Source organism: Odontesthes bonariensis, chromosome 17, assembly GCF_027942865.1.
Source record: "Odontesthes bonariensis isolate fOdoBon6 chromosome 17, fOdoBon6.hap1, whole genome shotgun sequence".
NCBI classification, from domain to species: Eukaryota; Metazoa; Chordata; class Actinopteri; order Atheriniformes; family Atherinopsidae; genus Odontesthes; species Odontesthes bonariensis.
Genome location: NC_134522.1, coordinates 11405705 through 11427261, shown reverse-complemented (window position 1 = coordinate 11427261; position 21557 = coordinate 11405705). Strand labels below are relative to the sequence as shown.

General features: G+C 40.9%; 1 protein-coding gene across 5 annotated transcripts in view; it reads right to left on the bottom strand.

The window, feature by feature from the left end:
* The window catches only part of dlgap2a (discs, large (Drosophila) homolog-associated protein 2a), a 124016-nt gene that overhangs the window by 57432 nt on the left and 45027 nt on the right, over positions 1-21557 (bottom strand). For all 5 annotated transcript variants that reach the window (XM_075447984.1, XM_075447980.1, XM_075447981.1 and 2 more), the window contains exon 2: positions 2982-4135. In XM_075447984.1, coding sequence (XP_075304099.1) covers positions 2982-4067 — 1086 coding nt within the window. In that variant the 5' untranslated portion in view covers positions 4068-4135. The remainder of the gene's footprint in view (positions 1-2981; positions 4136-21557) is intronic.

The following is a 21557-nucleotide window of genomic DNA, read 5'->3' as shown; positions in this document are numbered from 1 at the left end:
AAACCTGATTTAATGAATGTCTGCATTTGCTGGATTTAAAACCTCGAGTTTAAGAGTTTAGTCCAAATGTTCTGAGAAGTGTTAGAATTAACTGCAGAATTCTTGTAAAGAAAATACTACTAAAGCTGCAAATGTAACATTTAATCCCTTTAATTACTCGGACATTATCATTGTTGGTCATTATTAGTGATCTAATTTTAAAGAGCATCTGCACACACACAAAAATAGGTATTTTTAATTGCTAAACATCTGACTATTCAATAATTCTAGCCTGAAAACGCTCATTAGGAATTAAAAGAAACTTAAGGTTTCAGATAATAAAACACAAACATGACCAAAGCGCTTGCTGAGAAGGAAATGTGGTGGAGCCAAAAAACTGTGAACCAGTAAATGAGCATAGTTCGGCACATTAAACTCAGGGAAAAAATATCAATAAGTAGAGGTTTATGTCCTGGTTTCTAACTGGAAACAAAAATGTTAGCCACACCCCCCCCCTGTGTGTGTGTGTGTGTGGTTGCCGGATTTCCAGTTTTCTTTCTACTACTTTGCACTTTCCCTTTGTTGTCAAATCAGCAGCATCTCTGCCTCACAAGCTTCACCTTTGTCAAGCCAACATGGTAGTTAATAGGCTAATTAAATCCCTCCGCAATGCCCTGTCTGCAAAACTATCAAAGACTAATCTTTCCTTTGTATTGCATTACTGTAAGCAGGGAGAGAACAGACTTTTGTTTGTGAGAGCAACGGACATCTTAAGGGCTGAGAATTATCAAAAAGGCACAGTTATTGTGTCCTGAAGTAATATTCTAGGCCCATGGAGGCTGGAAGAGACATGGATTACAGCTTTTGGAGCATAGGTGACTCACATTAGGATTAAGTGAAAAGAGCTCAGTAAAGCAAGGCTCTCTGTTTGCAGTCTCATACTTTTAACAACACTTGAGAAGTTTTTCATTCTCCCTGTCATCAGCGAAGGACGCAAACAAGGTGACTAGCACATTATCAAACCATCTGGTGTGCGATAAAAAAGAAACAGCACACACACACTCACTTACACATGGACAGACAGTCACTTCACGCTCTCCCTGAGTACAGTTTATGTTGTTACAGTGCAGACAGTTGTGGGTAACACCAGTTCAGTAGCTGCAGGAAGTGTGTATTTCTCATTGGAGCCCTTTGGTGTGTGCAGAGTAATATTCCTGATTATTGGCTCTATCTCTTAGCCTGACTGCTGCTGGTGATAAACAACAACAGCAGCCATAGGGACTAAAAAAAGCTATCTCATTTACTTTGTTTTCTGCCCCTTCTGCTTCTGGGAGTATTTCAGTGCTTCACAGAGGCACCAACCTCAGCAGTATACATCTCCAGCGCTGCTCTCCTTTGATACATCTTCTCTGAGAGGTCCTGGGAGGGCATTGATTCTCCTCTGGGGAGGAAAGATGTGTCTCACTGTGCGGATTGGATTGATAACACTGAGCTAAATATAGCCCTGCGGCAGGGAGCAGGAGCGGAGGATATTTTTAGAACTGTTTATAGTGCCCCGACTTGGACGCTACTTCAGCTGAATGACCAAGTAGATGGAAGGAAGAAAAAGGGTTCGAGGCACCCATAATGCAACTCTCATTGAGAGATTACTTCACTTACTGGGATTGCAATGAATTTGAGTGGATGAGTGCACCTTCTGTTCAGTTTAAAATGATTATCTGTTAAGTTTAAAAATATGTCTGTCAAAATGACATAACTTTCTGTTGATGCAAACTCAGTGCTACATTTGGCTCTTTTGGCTGATTTGAGAAATGTATTGGGTTTCCATTTATGACAGTCTGTAAGCCATACAGCACACTCACTAGTACTGAGTCTTCAGGTCTTTCTCTCTTTTATTCCACTGAAGTGCTCATTTTATTTTAGCTACAGGCGGTACTTACATCAGGTATCACATTGCTATGCATTTGCAGGATTATTGTGACAAACTCTGTTTTTACCACTTTGATTTTCAGCTTGGGGTTTAGAAGTATTCATTTTGTATTGCATATACTTTTCAGCAGGCACAGATATAAAGGCTTCTGTGAAAGGTAATGACTCATTTTGAATTGATTGCCCACAGTGCAATGAGGTCTCCTATGGAGCCAACACGTAGGTCTTACGATAAATGCCTTTTCCTGCGGTGAAACCTATGCAAAAATGCAGGATATCACATTGTAAAAATCATCATTGATCTCTGGTCTTTCATTCCCGTTCTGACAACTTTTCCCACTGGCAGAGATCATCAACAGAGTTAATTGATTTGTCCTGCTGTGCTAGTCCTTTCTAGTGTCAGCCACATGCTGAGCCATAGGACGGGTTCACATTGTAACATTCATAGCCGTGACAAACAAAATACTGTCTTTAAATGCAATCTGACGTCCAGCTGAGAGGAACTTAAAGAGAGGAAGATGAAGCTTTTCCTTCTTCATCTGTTGACTGATCTAGGAAAAAAGCAGTTTATGCTATATTTTTCCTTAGCCGCTTGCCACAATCATGTGAATAAGGAGGTGCTGAGGTGCAGACCACAGAATTCTAAAAACAATACTAAAAACATTATAGAATTATTCTTAAAACACAGCAAGAAAACAGAAAACCCAGCAAGAAAATACAACAAAACCAAAAACACCAAAGTGCTTGAAATTTTGTTTTCTGAAATGCCTTTACAGTTTGTGTTCAGCTGTGTTTTCTGTAAATTTGTTGTGTTTTAGCTTCGATGTCATATTTTGACCAGTATTCTTTTGTTGGGACCCTCTAGGCTGCAGGAGACATGGCACCATCCAAATCGACTTCCTCTCCTCTCCACAGGTTAATGCTTTCATATATTTTCAGTCGGTGATGTGGTAATGAAGGTATTTTGACGAGTGAAACAGAAGCTGTAGTGTTTGACTGAAACCCTTGCACTCTAAGGTATTCGTGCTAGACAGGCACAAACCGAATTACACAGTAAAATGGGCCAAACTTACCTGTAGATAGTTACAGGTCCTCAGGTTGGGCTTAAGGTCAGTGGGAGTCATGGGCTTCTCCAGATTAAGTGAGGACTTCCTGTAGGCCTCCTTGGCTTGGCTGACCGTTAGCGTTGACCAGGAGCTCCTCTTCATGAACTTGCCCTCTGGTGCCATGCTTATGCTCTCACAGGCTGAGCACTTCACGTCGTTGTTGCTCTTTGAGGTCTTTAGTGATCGGTCTCCCGCTAGGTGGCCGTGCATTGTGTCTGGGTAACAGTGGCTGATGTGGTCTACATGATGCCGTGACATGACGCTCGGTGTTCTGTACGTGCTGTCACTATCGAGATTGTCATCGGAACTCCACCAGCCTCCAGAGCGCTGCTTGCCGCTGCTGTCAGATTTGCGGTCTTTGCTTTTGCTGCGTTTGCTGTGTTTGTGGTGGCTTTGGTGGTGGTGATGGTGGTGGTGCGAACCGTCCCTGTGAGAGTCGCTTTTGGTACCATTCATCTTGGAAGAACCTTCCAGGGAATGCGACTTTGTGAAAAGTTTCTGAACAGAGTGAACTAAGTGGCGAATTCGCCCGGGGCTTTCATTGCGCTGCTCTGTAGTTGTGGTTGTGGTGGAAGTGCGTTGGTACTGCAATGTGTGGAAGCCATCCCGGTGCAGTGGCATCTGCTTTTCAAACTGGTCTAAAAGGTTTGCTGGGATTCGGTTCATTTTGCCACTGCCACCATGCGAATGCGAGGATGAGCCGCCGTCGTCTCGGGAATCCCTGCCACCAGAAGTGTTTCCACCGCTGTCTCGTGAAGCGTTGCCATAGTGCATGCGAGGGAAAGTGCTACTAGAGATTGAGTGGTCTGTGGCCGATAAGGACACTGGAATCATCATGCACTCAGAGTGGATGGAGCTACGTGGGGAGCAGCGATGGTGACCTTCAAGGGGGCAGCTCTCAGTGGGACTAAGAAGGTAGGAGGGGGATCGTGGGTCGCCATGGTGGAGATGATGATCCAGGGAGGGGTCGCAGTCAGCCAGGCCGCAGGTGTGAGCTGAGGCGAGGGACGTGAGCTGGAGCTGGGCATGGCGGCCACCAGAGAGACCCTTCATGTTCCTGGGTGGAGGGGAGTAGCTGTCCTCATCGAAGTACTGCGAGGGCGACCATGAATACTGCTGGTCTATGAAAACAAGATAAACACACATGGGAAAATTACAAAAAGCTTTTCCCCCAGAATAGAAATGCATTTCACATTAAATGATAAGGTGGAGAAAAAGCCTCATACCTCCCCACGTTCCATTTGGACATTATCCACCACTCTCACTCACTACAATTACAGGGTACAGCCAAAAAAATAAAAAAGCCCCAAAAAATGTGGATGTGGAGTGCACAAATTGTAAAGACAAAATCTCAAATTCCTATTTTAGCCTTTCTAACTACATTTGTCATGGCATACTGTTGTAAGGAAAAAGGAAAAAAGAAGTGAACACATAAAAGAGAGGAGCAGGCAAAACAGGGAGACATGTAGAAGCCCACATTGCCATTCATCCAATGCAAAGTGAAATAATAGCCTATCACTCTGTGGTGCTGGTGTCATCCGTCAAAGCCTCGAGGAGAGTGCTGCGAGGCGTACAGCCTGATAGGAGTCCTTGGAAGGTGATCACCAAATGTGGCCCCCCCCCCTCAATCTCTTTCTGTTGGTCATGTATTCTAAGATTAAAAACCAATTTGCATGATCGGTCACCAAGGGCAAACAAACCACCACCATATTTCAATGTATTTAGCTAAATCAGAGGAAAGGTTTACATTATCTCTGTACTTCAATTCCGTCTCCTCCCACTCTGATTTCTGCCCTCTGTTTGAGTTAGGATCTCATATATAACCGATATTCTGTCGCAATGTGACATAAACTAGGAAAAAAAGAAAGTATTTATCACAGCGCTCTCCCTACTTTATGAGCCATCTGCTACAATAGCCAACAAATGTTTTCCAAATTAAATTACATCACGACAAAAGATCTTTAAGATGTTTAAAGTCTTAGAAAATGACTTGGATTATGAGTACTTCTTAAAATATGGATAACTCTGACTGCCTCTTTTAGCAGCTTTTCCCATTGCCTTGTACTCCATCGGAAGCTGAATATTTAGGTAGGAAAGCTCACTGTGGTTCCATTTCAAAGTTATCTGTACCCTGTCTTCTGAAATTGAAAACAAACAGACAAAGCTAAGCTCACTTGCCTGCGAATGATACGCCTCATAAACTCGGGCACTTGCACTCCAGATGTACCCCCATAAAGTGAAGGAGAGTCTTTATGAGCTACAGTGGGAGGGGAGAGAAAGAGGGAGTGAGGTTTTAGACAAAACCTTTGGCACTCTTAAAGTGCATCAATGTATTGACACCTCAATGAGATCTAAAAATATAATAGTAAACCTGATTCAGTATAAATATCATTAACCCAATGGCCACTTCAACTATGATTATTCTGGTAGTCCAATGAGCAATTGCCAGTCACTAATGTTACATGCAGAGTTGAGTCAAGCTATGGTTTCAGCTTGAATGTGCCATTTTAATTAGACCACCATCCTCGTCCCAGGACACATGCTAAGGAGGAGAGTTTTGACTGAACAGTGTCTGACACCATAATGCTGTAGACTGTGTGAGAAAATGTTCCAACCATTCCGCTGCTTCTAACTTTCTCTCTGGGAGATCATCGTACATGTAAGTATAACTGAATTCACTGCAGACATTGTTTTTTAAGTTACCTAAAGGGTGATTTTGTCAGATAACACTGAAGTTCTAAAAGGACTTTATCAAAGCAGAGTGAGACAGCGAGATGCTTCAAGTGACCACGTATTGCCAAGAAGGTCAGACTAACATGTTTACATTTTTTAAGTACAGATTTAAGTCTAATTAACATAGTTTTTTTTTCTTGTATCATGTAAAAGTGCTCATCCATCCATCCATCCATCCATCATCTTCCGCTTGTCCGGGGATCGGGTTGCGGGGGGACCAGCTTGAGCAGAGAAACCCAGACGCCCAGACGTAAAAGTGCTCAGTGTCAGTGAAACACCTCCAGAAGACCAGTTTCTTGTGACTGACTCATTCCAATTGGTTAATACACAAACTGAATTACATTTGATCATTTTACGCAGATTGTAGTGCTGCTGTTCCGTAAAATTAAAGCCACATCAGCTTCCAGTCCGAAAAGACTGTCCAGGAGTCATAAAAATGGTGGAATTTGACCTCTCTCTCATGATTAACTGTAAAGCATCAACCTGGGTCTAAAAAGGTTGCAGTGTTCGCATGGACTTCATTCAATGACTTACTCTGGTTTTTTATGACAACCATTGTCCAAACTATGATCATTTCCTCAGCAAAACCATCTTGTTTTGGGACCTAAACTTACTAAACAAAGTCTAAAAAGCAAAAGAGCAATAAGGCAAGATTCACAAATAAAGTTCTCATTTGGGACACCAGTCCCAGTTACACAAATGAAAGTTCTGTGTTTGAGCCCTGCCACGACACACCTCTTTACTCTGAAAGTAGACCTTTTGATGGAACCTTACAATACCGCTTCCTGAACCAGGAAATCTGTGGGTCCAAAACAACAAAGCTTCTCACTGACTTTCCACTTGACAGTGCTTCCATGGTGCCAACAAGTGATTTTAACACATTATGTGACACTATCATGTGACGCTTTGCTGAGAGGTCGTGGACATTTCATGCAATTCTGTGAGACCAGACTCACCTCTGTCTTTTGTAAGTGGCTCCCACTTGGGTCACTTTAATGACCGGAACTCATTGAGGTCAGCATAACCAGAACATTTATGCATTGTACTTTTTTTGTTATGGAAATGGCAAAGTGACAGCAAAAGTAATGGCTCTAAATCCAAACAAAAACGTAAAACCTTCATTCTGATGTAAAAGTTACAGGTTACAAACAAGAAAATTCATATAGTACAGTGTGCACACTCTATGAGGAGGACTTTTCCTCTTGATTAGTCTGTTAGTAGCTCTGAGAACATCTCACTTAAAAAAAAGAAAAAAGAAAGCTGTGTTAAATTATGAGAATGGTTTTCTGTACTGTAACTATGGGTGGATGTTCTTGGCAACTGGATGAAATTTAGTCAAACTTTCAAACTTCTTTTTTAATGAGGTCGAAGATCTCAACCCCAATGGCGCAAACCATGCTCCTCTGTTGCTGCGGTCCTCCATCTGTTTAGATGTAAGCAAATTCTCGTTGTTTACTAGTCTTATAACATCTGAAAATTTTGATTTGGCAGCCTGATGTAAAATTAATCCAGGCCACTCCGAGCCTGTGAGAGGGGGAAAAAAATTAGACATTTTCCCTCAGGGTTTTGTGGGTGTGCACATAACTAAGCTGAAAATACCAATCAGAAAAATGTTACGAATGAAAGTATTTAAACAGGTAAGATCATTTGAATTTGCTTTGTCTGACTTGTTCACTGCTCCAGGAAGTTGTAGCGGAGGGGTGACGGTACATTATTGATCGATGTGATGCTACATTTCTGTCTGATGTTATGTCACTGTCTTACTCCGAGGCCTTTCTTTGACGTCTGACTATCCCCTGAGGTACTCCGGGAGCTGCACTGAATAAATTATCTACCCACAGAGTTGTGGCACTTCCTGGGATTATACGACAGATGACAGACTCATCCGCCCCTCATCTCCCTTTGGTCTTTTTCACCTCTTCCGCAGCTGAGACAGAATTTAACATGGCAAGGAAATAAAGAGTAGAGCCACGATAGAAAATACGAAATGTTGGAGAAATGTTTTGAAGCTTATTTAATATTTGTACAGCACTCAGCACGGAGTGTGCATCGCCCTGGCAAGTACTCAGCAGACAGGGAGACAAGTATGAGTGACATCTGTGGGCATGAAGAGGTCTTGTTGTTTTTACACCGAACCAGCACCTGCCATCACATTATTGGCTTACTGGAATGGGTGCCAACTGCTTAGATGGACCACTAGGAAGGATGGTGAATTTTAAAATCTCATGACAATTTAGCACAACATGTAGCAGTACGGACTGCGCAGAAGAAGACGTGAAAGAAAATATGATCATTTTAAGAAAAGACAGCATAGGGATGCTTAATGATGTTGTCTATAGGGTAAAAAGTGAGGCAATTCACCACTGTGATGGACTTTTTCCACAGTGATGACTTTGTGCATGCGCATTTTACAATCATTCAATCATGTCCAACTTTACACATGATGTTGTTAAAGCCCCCCAGGCTCGACTGTGATAAACACGCCTTCCTCTGACGCCACGAGTCAGAGGAAGAGGCTCATTTATTAAGGGCTTCTGTTTTGTGTTGCCGCTCTGCTCCGCCCGCGTGCAGAGTGTGAGTAAAGGTCGTTTTGCTCCTCTTAACACATTAGCATTTAAATAGCACTAGATCTTCACTGAGTATCACTGACAGCTCCCACTCTTCCCTTGGCTCTCACTCTAACTGGAGTTGAAAACAAAGTTGAAAGATAATAAAGCCCTGCACAAGACTGAGAGATCAAAGGGATGCGACCTTCAGACTTGCCAGTGTTAGCATTCTAGCTAACCACACAACCACGATGCTGTTTCAGAGAGGATTTGGAAGAAGGTAAGTGTGAATTTTGACACTGAGGCAACAGATGAGAGACAGTCTTTATGGTTTTGCATCAGCAAAAGTATCTGCTGTAAAACTGTGTGGCATCAAACGCTACAAAGAGTTTTAGTACTTCAATGTGGCTGCTTGCTGCTTTAACTACACATCAATGCCACAACAATGAGAAATTGCAGAAGTATTTTGAAAATTGTAGAAAATATTTTTTTTACACTTATTTTGAGAGACATGTCAAGGCTATATGAGGACCAAATTATGTCAAAGTATCTGCTATGGGAATTTTAGTTACGAATTTTAGTTTAGTGCTTAAAGTTTAGAAATCAAAATTCAATAATACACAAAGGAAGAGAAAAAAATGCATTTGATGTTCTTAGCAATGATAAAAATGTTTTAACACCTTTATCCAGCAGCGTCACATCCAATTGGCCAGAGTTAAAGTGATGGTTTGGAGTAGATTCACCCTAGGGTCATTTGAACCGTGACGTCCAGCCAAGTAGCCCACCCGAAGTTTTTTCGATCTTGGCTGAACATCAGCTGAGTTACTGAGTTATCCCGAATAGCTTAGTACAAGCGCTAATGGAACCTGGCAGTATCTCCAAAATTACCACACTAAAATCACATGCCATGACACCAAACTTCTACAGTAGTACAAATATGGTCTGTACTCACAAAACGATGCATTTGGAAGTTTGTACATAGTCCAGGAGTTTATTATTATCAACACAAGCCTAATAGCTTCTCTGCTGCTAAAGCTGCATCGACGTCACTTCCTTGATCTGGGAGCTTCAAAGTAAGATGAGGGTTGATCTACTACTGTAGACAACAAAGTATATGCTATATTCTACATGATTTTTTTTATGAATTTTTATGTTGTAGAGTTGTGAATTTATTTTATCAATGGAGAAATTGAGCAGCCTTGCTTTGTTGTCCACAGTAGTAGATCAACCCTCATCTTACATTGAAGCTCCCAGATCAAGGAAGTGACGTCGACACAGCTTTAGCAGCACAGAAGCTATTAGGCTTGTGTTGATAATAATAAACTCCTGGACTATGTACAAACTTCCAAATGCACCGTTTTGTGAGTACAGACCACATTTGTACTACTGTAGAAGTTTGGTGTCATTGCATGTGATTTTAGTGTGGTAATTTTGGAGATACTGCCAGGTTCCATTAGCGCTTGTACTAAGCTATTCGGGATAACTCAGTAACTCAGCTGATGTTCAGCCAAGATCGAAAAAACTTCGGGTGGGCTACTTGGCTGGATGTCACGGTTCAAATGACCCTAGGGTGAATCTACTCCGAACTATCACTTTTAAGTCATAACACCCATTTTCTAAGAAAAACAAATTGATTAAGCAGCTTTCTTATTCAACTGCAAGAGGTTAAGTGCAGATTTTTACAGAATGTTGGCCTTTCTATAAAAAGCCAAAGGAAAGGGACTTGTGCCCTAACCCCCCTGGGTAAATCAGCAATTGTCTGAGCTATTTGGTTTGAGAAGGAGTTGACAGACAAAGTAGCAAGTCTGTCAGCTTTGCAAGGCTTGTTATATCCACCTCAACAGCTCTGAACGAAATAAGGACCTGGCTCACGTCGTTGGCAGATATCCTTCTCACTTGTCCATCCAGGTGACAGCGGTGAGAAACTCGTGAACACTTTTCAAGTGTGACACATAAGCTGAAACTAACCCAAAAGCTTTTTACTTGCTAATGCAATGCATAGCTAACTGAAAGAACAACTGCCAGCTAATGTGTTTTCAGTGAATTTTTTTTTCATTAAAAGGCAATTTGTCTCTGGCTGACTGTTTCAATCAAAATGCCAGAAACGAACTGGTCTTTTCATGACGGCTGCTATGACCCACACGGAATACTGAGGCATGAAAACACAGAGTATGTTGCATAACAGTGTCAGAGCTGCATGTGTAATATGTGCACATGTATGTTCAAATGACTGTGCACACACTTACCATAATTAGCCTTACACCAAACTGGAAATGTATGCCGTTGCATTTAAAAGGGTCAGTGTCACATGAATTTCACTTGTAAATAGATCAGATCAGACCACGTTTTATCCCTCTAATAGATACATATGCTTTTCTGAACTAGTTGATGAGATTTGCCACCAGTTAAAACATAACATGCATGATTTTCTTTTTATTATTGTTTGTCTTGCATGTCTAATCATGGATATTAAGAAATTATGTCTACTCCAGCCAATGATCTGACACTGGAGCCCAGTCTTAAAATAATAACCTTCTCAATTTGTAAATGAAACAAGTAATCAGCCTCCATCCCAAAACCAGAATAGAAAGTCTTAGCAGAAGGATTAGCAACTCCAACATGTTGCTGCACAGCATTTAAGAACAACATGTTTTATCTAAATAGAGCTGGAAGTAACTAATGAGGAAGTAGATTTATTTTTTCTGTACATGACCTGTTTTTCTGTCAATCCAAATAAGTGTCAGAATTCTTCTTATTATAAGGTTTTCACATATAGGGAATTTGCCTTTGATGTTTTGGCACAGTTAAGCATAAGCAGACAAACAGAAAGGAAAAAAGCATTGGGATCACGGATAAATGTGAAAAATAAAGAATTAATCTATCTCCTGGATCTCAGTAAAGTTCAGATGAAACTGGTCATAGAGAAAATGGCAATCCTTTCAAGAGGCAGATTTTAAGAGCCAGTTGATCCTCAAACACAACTAAAGCAACAAACTTGTTACCCAGTGTTATACAGGCACAGATTGTACGCTCCCCTTAAAGCCCATCCCAGAGGAAAGATGACCATTAACCCTAGATCACTAACGTTGGGGGATTTTCACCCATGCAATGCACATGTCCCAGGAATGGGTGGACCAAAGAACAAGTCCCCAGCTGCATTATTTGTCTATTTACTTTTATTAACCTTGTTAACGATTCCCATATCTTACAAATCTTGCAAATTTTCGAGCCTTTTTATTGGGTCCCCCATGGTACCCTTTTTTTCCTTTTATGAGGTGTTGAACAGCTGGAAATAAAAGTACAGTACTTCAGTTTTCCATGTATTGTTATTGTTAAAATTGGCTTTGTTCTTAGCTCTACTTTTCCACGATGCACACGATATATGACCTTAAATGATCCAAGCATAGTGAGACAAAACAATTAGCCTGGGAAAGCAGGTGCAAGATTCACACACACACATTGTTTGGCTTATCCAGAGAATATGACGAAGCATGTTGAACCTACTCATATCCAATCATACTCGGTCGAGTGTAAGTCCAACCTATGTAAAATAATGAGTCATATAAATACAAAATGTACCCAGAAATCGAGGCTCGGTCTGATGGATTTCCTGCGAGAGCTCTGTTCCACCGGGCCCAGCGCTGACATACTTCACGTGTGACCACCAATAAATACATTATTTCACTTGAGATTACTCTGGCTTGTTCTTGAGCTTCCAATGAAAGAATCGAGCTAACAGTTATTTTAATACATTTTGATGAGAAGTATTTTTTGGGGCGTATATTATATTGGCTGAAACACACCCGATGTTAGTGTTGGTGTTACAAACATGTATATTAGTGTTCAAGGGTTAAGAAAGAGTCATGGCTGCAAAATGGTGCTCCTATGTCACATTGTAGGAGACGTTCAGAGACAACCATTGTAATGGTCTTCTGCACAAATATGGCATGGGACAAATTCTAACAGCATCCCCTAGAGTCCAGCTGATGGCCCAGCTTTACCTGAACAGGATAGAGTGACATGGAAAGGATGGATGTGGCGATAGAGCCCTACAAAAAGACTCAATCCAACCTGTGAATGCATGCGGAAGTCCATTAACTGTAGCCATGTCATTTCAGGTTTATCTGTGGTGTTGACCTGCAGGTTAGCCGATGTTTCACAGGGTAATTATATCCAAATTTTTATTCAATCTAAAAAAAATGTGTTGTGTTTATTTCACATTCGGATTTAAGTTCAAGCACTCTGTTTCATAAAGGTTGTCAGAAATAAAATAAAAAGACATGCCTGCAAGGACAGAGAAGATAATAGTAACCGTACTTTCACTTGAGTAGAAGCATGTAGTTTTATTTACACCTCTTTAAAGCACCAGCATGGAAGCATGCACCAAATAGTATTGGTGCTGCATTTAAAGTGCACGGTACACATGTTTGGACTGTCGTACTGGAGCCTCTATTAGTTCCGGTTGCACCAAGCCGCATGCGATTGTGGTTCCACACCTGAAAGTGCTGTCTGGGTGTTAAAAATGACTGCGGGAGAGAGACCCCCCACTCCCACCCTTCCATAACAATCAAAGCCTACATCCCACCATCCTTCTCCCAGCAGGGTGGAGGTTTGCCTGAGAGCATGCAGGGATAGATCAGAGTAAAGAGAATATAGAGGCCACAAGTGGGTATTGCCTATTGAGTTTGTGTAAACAACAGCAACACTCATGAGAAGACAGATTGTGTGAGGCTGTATGTTAAGGGAGAGTCTTAGGAGGTAACAGGTGCAGGAAATTGTAAAACGATTCTGATAGAGAGAAAAGAAGCTATAACAATGCATGCTTATATCCCCGAGCTCTGAGGAAAAGTCCATCAACCTCTGCTAATCTCTTCAAAAATGATTAGACTATTCAAAATAAATGTAAAATAGCAATTTCTCTTCTACAACACCCAATTTCACCTACAGTGTGGCAAGTTGAACGTTCCCATACTAAAGTATTTAGCTGCAAAGAGATTATAGTGGGACGATAAGGAGAAGCAGCTGAATGTCTGAATACTTATCGTGAGTCAGCTAATGATGAAGTGTGTTATCTCGGCTGCGCTCAGCGCTCCTCAGCTCCCTTTCTTTCTGCCAGTCAAAGAGGGAATGGAACAATAGGTGACAGAGAAAAATTTAACAAAGTGTCAAGATCATCGTTCTTTGTTCCTCCCGGAGTGACAAGACTTAAGGTTTTTGTGCATCTCAAGTTTGTGCTTCCTATTCGATATTTGGAATTGGACACTTTAATGCTTACAATAAAAACAAAGCACACCTCATATTCAGCAGTGGAATTTAATTCCACACAACATCACAACGTTGCCAAATAGTCTCGCTTTCTTTGAATAATTTCTTATTCAACCATTGATTTCCCCAATCTAAGTCTTTCAAAGTCCTATTTACATTAACACAGAAACGGGACTTGAAGTCCAACAATGCCCCACGCAAACTCATGCAAAGCGTGGTTGATTGCATGGGTTTGCATTTTCACAGTGGAATCATAAATCCAAAGGAGCTATTCAGCTATGAATAAATCATGCTGAATGTGAAATTTTGCCACCGGAAAAGCCCTGTGAGTGTGTGTGAGAGAGAAAGAGAGAAAGTCCCATCTTATGTAACAACCAGGACTGCATTCCCAGGCAACTTGTTAGAGGAAGCCTCAGAACTACTGTTGCTCTAGCAACGCGCTCTGAAGTTCACATCTTTTGTTGTTTTTGCTGCCACTGAGGGGTTCTGGGGCAAAATAGGAATTATCAGACACTGTCACATTGTTTGTTTGCAGGGGTCACATAAAAAAAAAAAAAAAACAGCAGCAGGTCCATCAAGTGCATCGACTCTCCGGTAAACATCTCATGTTTTCTGACAGACAAGTAGGTTCACACCTTCGTCAAAAATCTGGTTTTGAAAACACTGCAGGAACCAAGCAGGCAACCACAGTCCGCAGTATGGACAAGACAACTGAAAACGTAATTTTCCTCTCTGCAGACCACAGCCGAGATGAGGGGAGAGGAGGGTAGGGGCTGGTCATAATGACTTTTTGGAGATGGCAGCGATACCGCCAGCCCGTGTCAGATCCTTGTCTAGTATTTGCTTTTTTATCCAGCGTCAGCAGACACATTAGAGGCACAAAGTCATCTCGTGTGTCGAAGGATTTGCTGTGATGTTAATCTGAGCAAAATCAGATCATAAAACGTAAGTATATGTGAAGGGTTCCGCTGATAAGGTAATTGATTAATTACGTTGTGGATGATCTTCATATCAGCTGAGTTTGCTACATCAACAAAAACAACAGCACTGCGTGCTGATTCAGACAGAGAAAGGTTGCACATTGCTCAGGAGAGTGGAGGAGACCCTGGGTATGGAGAGTAAATATAATTAGTTTAAGTGCCTGTTCCAGTGTTTTACTGGCCTAATTTCACTGCAGTGAAATGGAGGAAGTGAATCTGAAAAAGCCCATGATGACTCTAAACACAACACACGGAAACTATACCAGCTAATGCTGGCGCAGCCAAACAGCAGAAATAGCCCTTCTTGTTTTTGTAGTGATGAGCTGCTGCTATTATCACTGGTGTGAAGGTAAATTATGTGTTTTTATTGCTATTACAGCATTTACCTCTGCCCTATTGAGAAGATTCAACATTAACTCCTGAAAGGTCCCCACTAGGCATGTTTTAAAGTACATGTTTTAAAAATACTGCTACGACTAATATTTTTTCTGTTTGGAGAAATGAAACAAACAGAGAAAAAAGCTCTCTTAACCTGCATTGGTCCACAAAAAAAAAGAATTCAGAGAAATTGCTACTTATATGTCTGAGCCACAGTCAAATTGAGTCTCAGATGAGGATACTGCTGTGCACCAGAAATACCAACGAGCAGACAAATTCAAATGGTAAGTGTGGTTAGTATTTAAAATCTCTCAACTTTTGTGTTAATGTAAACAGCATGCTTTAGTGATATTCTCTGCACAGATATGAATCTGTACGAGGGGGCATAAACATAATACAATTGTTTTTTAGCATAGAGGATATTTAAGGTAACATTGTAGTGATTTATGCATCCGTGTTTAATCTGCAGTCTGAATTAGTCTCTTAATGAATAAATTCATTTAAGTTTATTCCAATTTTATTTGATAAATCTCTAGGTTTGATAGAATTGTTTTGTGCAAACACGTGTATGGCATTTTCAAAAGCATAACCTGTATGACAACACGATGAGACTTATCCAACATTTATTCTGTTCCTCTGCACTTCACCTCGATTGATCTTTTCTAGCAGGTTTCATCTGATTAACCAACTCCTAAATAAACAAGCTGAAGTCAAAGTATTCATATTAATGAGAACACCCATCAATGACAGACTGATGGTGGTCCAAAAATGACCTTCCAAAGATGAGAAAGCTTCCAGAACAAAAGGCCACCTGATACTTATGCACTGGAGTGCAGAGGTTTTAGGAGTTTCACAGCTTTAGAGTTGAAACTATGATGCATCACCATCAGGGAGGCCGATGATAACAAGGTGATAATAAGCTTAAAGGCAGTCATAATGACAGATGGAACGAACCCACAGAGGATGGAGTCAGTCTGGTCTTACCTGGAGAGACAAGAGACACTTAGACAGTATAAACAGAAATGTGGAGCAAGTTTTTGATGAATCTTGGAAAATCTAACAATTGTAAGCTAAATTTGTGCAAGTGGACCAACAGCAGTTTGAAAGGAAAAGTGTGATCACACCAAATATTGATTTGCCCAACATGATCACTAATAAATAAGCTTAGCTGCTGCTTTGCTTGTTACATGTCATATGAGACTTTAATAAACATCTGCTTGAAAAGAGTTATGTAGATCAGAGATGTACACTAAAGCCACTTTAATTGTCAACATTTGTGCTTAAGCACTCTTTTGAGTCCAGGGTGGCTTTCATTTGCTTCCCCAGGCAGTCACTAAAAACACATGATCCCCATAATAATTCAATGGAGAGGGTGGGCTGATTGAGTGCCCACCACCCCACCCCCCACGACCAAGATCCATCAGAGAGAGCTGTAATGAGATGAAAGGAGACATGGAAAACATGGATACTGGCTTCGAGAACAGCCGGGGGGGATTGAATTTCAGGACTGTGGCTGTCAACTGTCGTTTAATGCTGGAGTGAGGAAGACTGAGAGAAACACGCAGGGGCAGAGAAAACATATTGACAGCAGGTGTTCAGAATGATTGCTGACAGGCCAACGTCAGCCATTTTCAGCTGAGGTCCCCACATCACACTATTTTTATTCTCACCCCCAGGGGTCCTGCTGCAGCTTCTTCCACTGAATCTCGTAAACAAGCTGTTTTTTGGATCTCTGTGAGGTGAGCAGGAGTAATTCATCACGTCAGACTGGCTCGCACATATACAGCTGTGTGTGGTAACCTGTGTGATGTCAGATTGAGAGTGGCAGGCTTACTGTAGGTGAAAGAAAGGAGGTGAATGACAGGTCGCCGTTCAGCAACAGCAGCTTGCGGTTACTCGAGTCATCACAATACAAACTGACATGGGAGGTAGAGAATATGACTACTCTCCTTTGTAATAGTTTTCCAATAAAAATTGACCTTTAAGTATACGATTAATTTTCACTGCTTGGCAAATCAGTCCTAAATTAATTTTTTAAGCTTCTGACAGAGATGATTTTGAATACTTAGGCATACATCGTGGCTGGGATGCGATACATTTCAAGTATCCTCTGAAGTTTAACATCACTGGAAAAGGTGTATCTGACATAACTGCATCAGAAGCAAACCCTTAAAGTCGAACCAATAACACTGAAAACATCCATCCACCCACTTCCCTCATTTCCTCCAAGCTTTTGAGCCAGAGGTTGCTTAGAAACAAAGCGGAAGCCCATTATAGCCAGGACCAGAGTGTTAGCCTTTGCCCGGGGCCACATACAGTCTGTGGCGAGGTTGGGACAGTGACATCAGCAACGAGCTGTGACCAAGTTTCAGGGCTTGAAGCTTAGAAGTCTGTTGTTCTGAAAAATCAATATGGCAGGCTGACACGTACCATCCCATCTTATATGCCCTTCCTGTTCCTTCCTTTACCCAAATTTGGGCATTTCCTTTGAATCCTCTAATCTAATCCCCCCAGATATGTTGAGGTCTGAGCCTGGCAGGAAGTCGAATTTCAGATTTAGGAGAAAGAATGCAGTTTGCAATGCGGGTATGAGGTCTCTTGTTTGCGGGCCATTCAGTTCCTGGACAACCAAATTTTGGTTCACATTGCTGGGAGTAAGTCAGACTCATTTCAAGTGGATTTTGGACCTTTATCATTGGTTCAGTTCATAACTTTTATCGACAAAATTTCTAGGCACATACAAGGGCCTGTGGGATACCACTTCGGTCAGCTTGAGATTGCATCTTTGCTTTTTGTGGTGATAATATGATACTGTTGACTTTATCGAGCTAATAACTCCAGTAGGCACTGGGGCTGTTTGTCAACCAAGCAGCAGGGATGACAATTAGTAGCCATAAAGCCTGAGGCCATGGTCCTCAGTCTGCGGTCTGCAGTGGCTGGGCTTGCTCAAGTCAATTTGGATGCCACAGTCTAAAATGTGAGGATGAACTGGCATCTAGACAACTATCTGCTTAAATGATGAAACAGAAAAATACTGAGAAACTATACTGATTTTTGCTATGAATGATATTTGTTATAAAGTAAAATGCCTCTAATGCACTAATTCCACCGCTGGCATGTTCATTTTTCTTGGCTGGCTCTTAGCCTTTTATTCTGATTTATCTTTTTTTTTTGTATTTTGATTAAGAAGATCAGGAATAGGTAACTTTTATTTTCCTAAATATATATTTTAAAATTTCAAATAGTTTAATGAGGAAAATGATGGATTAAATCATCACTAAAATTAATATGCTAACATGGTATACAGGTGTGATGAAAGTTATGAACTGAGACACAGTTGTTGTATATAATGACCACGTGGAGGCTGTCACACAGCTGGAGACTGAAGAAAATAATATTTTGTTGTTTAGAATCTTTTTGGATAAAATCATTGTGACTGTAAGAAAAAAGTTACAGAACGTTATTCATTTAGTTTTCATTATCTCTTCCTTGTGGTGGACTTGATTGATCCAAACAAAATACAAACCACAAAGTTTGGTTTCAGTGCTCAAAACTCTATTTGCATGTGGTCGATAGGAGCAAATGGCTATCAGTGGTTATCTTAGACTCATGTCCCCCCACACAAGAAAAAAAATGATTGCAAGTTCTCAGGAAGATACAAAATGTATAATTGCATTAATTACGGATCTATAACTTGTGCAAGTCAAAATTGCCGTTTTAAATTAAATAATAAATTTAATTCAATTCAGTTTTATTTATATAGTGCCAAATTACAACAAATGCCATCTTAAGGCACTTAAATAGTATAGTCCAATCCAAGCCAATTGGAGTTCGATTCATTGTAATCATAATTATTTTCAAAATAATCCAATTCATTCATATAAAGCCAATTCAAAAATAATATGCCCAGTCCCGCTCTGGCAGTCATTTCAGTGTCCATCGTACAATAAAATATTCTCACAACAAAATCTGTGTACGTGTGGATTTTTCACTATTTACCAATTCAAACGATCTGCTCTCTGACTGAGATCAGTAAAAGTGTCTGTGACATTCTTCCCACTCTCACATCTGCATCCAGCAAGGCGAACCCCACAGAGTAACAACCGCATCATTGCATCTTATTGCTCCCTGATGGGCCTTTAATTCTTGTCCTTGAGGCCTGAGATTTGACAATGTGCACACACAGTGCAAATAAATGAGCCCACAACAATTACTCCAGGAGCGCTGGGGATCAGAATCGAAAAAGGAACAAAACCGATTCTGGAGCTTTTTCAGCCTCGCTGGCTGTTTTCCTTTTTTGCTTCTTGTTCTTTGTCAGAGAGATTACACAAGTCAGGGAGAATATGAATCACAAAGTGTTCAATATTTGCAGGCACAATCCAGAATCAACAAACTGTTGCGCTCAGGGAAGTCTGTGGGAGACTATGTGATCCTTCTGTAAATGAGAACAAATGCTGTACTGTCTTGCAGTGTTTTGTGTAGAGAAAAGGAGCATAAAAGAGCAAAACACGGATAAATTAACACGACACATGGTGAGACAAGCATGCAGCCAAGCATGTTCATGATGGATTATTGGTGTTCTGCATGGATTAACATATGATATGTGAAACATGCAGCTCATCTGTTTCACTCAATGGTCAATTTAATACAATTTAATACCTAATTATGTTTCACTTGTCGTACTTTAATGCCGCCTGAACGTGAACAATGAGAGGTTGTGATTTAATTGATGCATGTTCAGCACACTGCTAATAACACAGGCTTTGTTTATCAGATAAAGGCAATAGATAATAACTAATTACCCGAAGTTATTAATGTTGTGCACTCTCAAAGTGAGCGGGGCATCACCCAGTGAGTCCTCGTGGAATGTTAGTGCAGAACTTGATCATAAGCAGATTACGAGGAATGGATTTGTAAATACTGGCTGTGGCTGTGCAACATTTACTGAGGCAGTCAAGGTCCACAGAGCTGCTGTATATGGGGAAATTAAGTTAAATGGTGCTGGTACTAATTAAGATGTTTATAGGGTTTCCCTTAATATTGAAAAAATACTTTGAGGTCACCAGCTAAATCTGGACAAAGTCAATACCAAAGGGCGCTGTCTTGACCTTTGCTTTTGCTGTTTTCTTACTCTCATTCGAACTGTGAATTCTGTTATTTCATCAAGAGGTAATGCTGTTTCATCAGCCTGAGATAGATAACTGAAGTTGTCACCACAGTTTTGAAAAGCTGAAATCTGTTTCTCAATGCGGCCTTGCCGCTTGTGTCATCATTCAACTAAAAAACACAAATCAACCTCTTTTAATTTGACAGCAAAAATGAGAGCACACTGTAACAGCCGTCTCCTCAGTCAGCCATCAACATGTTAATTAAAAACGTTCTCAGCTGTCTGCTGGTGTTCATTTGTTGCAGCTCAGATGCTTGGAAGATAAGTGCTAGGGAGATTTTAACAGTTGTGGGAGATCTTCTTTGTGACAGGAGGAGATATCACAGGTTGAATAACCCATACAAAGGGCCTGTGCAGGGAGACAGTGATGAATCGTTTGCTTTTTAGAATGAACAGTAACTGAGGCTTGCTTTCAGAGTGCGCTGTATTTTAGAGAGAACCTATATTAAGTATCACACATACTCTCTGAAAGCTCTTGTAACCCTGGTGCTACTAAATGGGTATGATATTAGAACACTGCAGCTTACTGTATTTTTGAATATACACAAAAACAGGCCCAATTCAGTTTCAGATTCAGAAATGTCATCTGCATGTTAGTGTAGGAAAAACAGGGTATTACATGTGAGTTAAACACATCTGGTGTCATGAGCCATGCCACACATCCATCATCCATGGCTCCATTGTTCAATTCCTGCCACAAACCTTACCCCACAGTGAGGAATTAGTGTCTCCAGACATCCACTCTGGACCCAGCCGTTAGGTTGTTATAATGACACTTCAAGGAAGTGGGAGGCTTTAGGGTGAAGGCATGGTACACACTATTAGCCTAGATCCCACTGATGCTAGTTATCAAACACAGGCCTGACCATTTCCTCCTGAGGTTATCTTACCACGGGACATGAATTGATTGAACACACTCAGTGGCAACAAAAGACTGTGCACATTTCGCCTCTCAGAGGCACAGAGTGAATTTCCTGACAAAAGAAATCAAATCTGAAGCATTTATCATGACTCAAAACTCACTGATTCTTATGTCTTGTCTCAAAACTAGCATCCCCTCATCATTACAAAAATGGTTTTACTAATAAGCCATTTCTAAGTTTAGATTTTCAAACAATACTACCCCAAAACTTGTGTTGGAGGAGAAATCACTTGCGAGCTACTCAGCATCATTCATGGATGATTCAAACAATCCCTGATGGAGAGAGAATGATGGAGGAAGAGAAGTGGCAGCTCAGACTCATAGAAGTGTAATTGTGTTATAACTGAAGCTGAAAATAATGACAGTCCCCTCTAACAGTTCTAGCAATGAGCATTAGTCCTGCCTTATTCATGCCCATGCATTGGGGAGGGGGAGCATGAGATATTTTTGGCATTAGGAGGGTGCCACCGCTCCAGGACTGCACCCCAAAGGAACGGAGACACGCCTATCATGAATTGGAGCAAGCAGGAGCTTTAAAGATTTGTGTTTAAA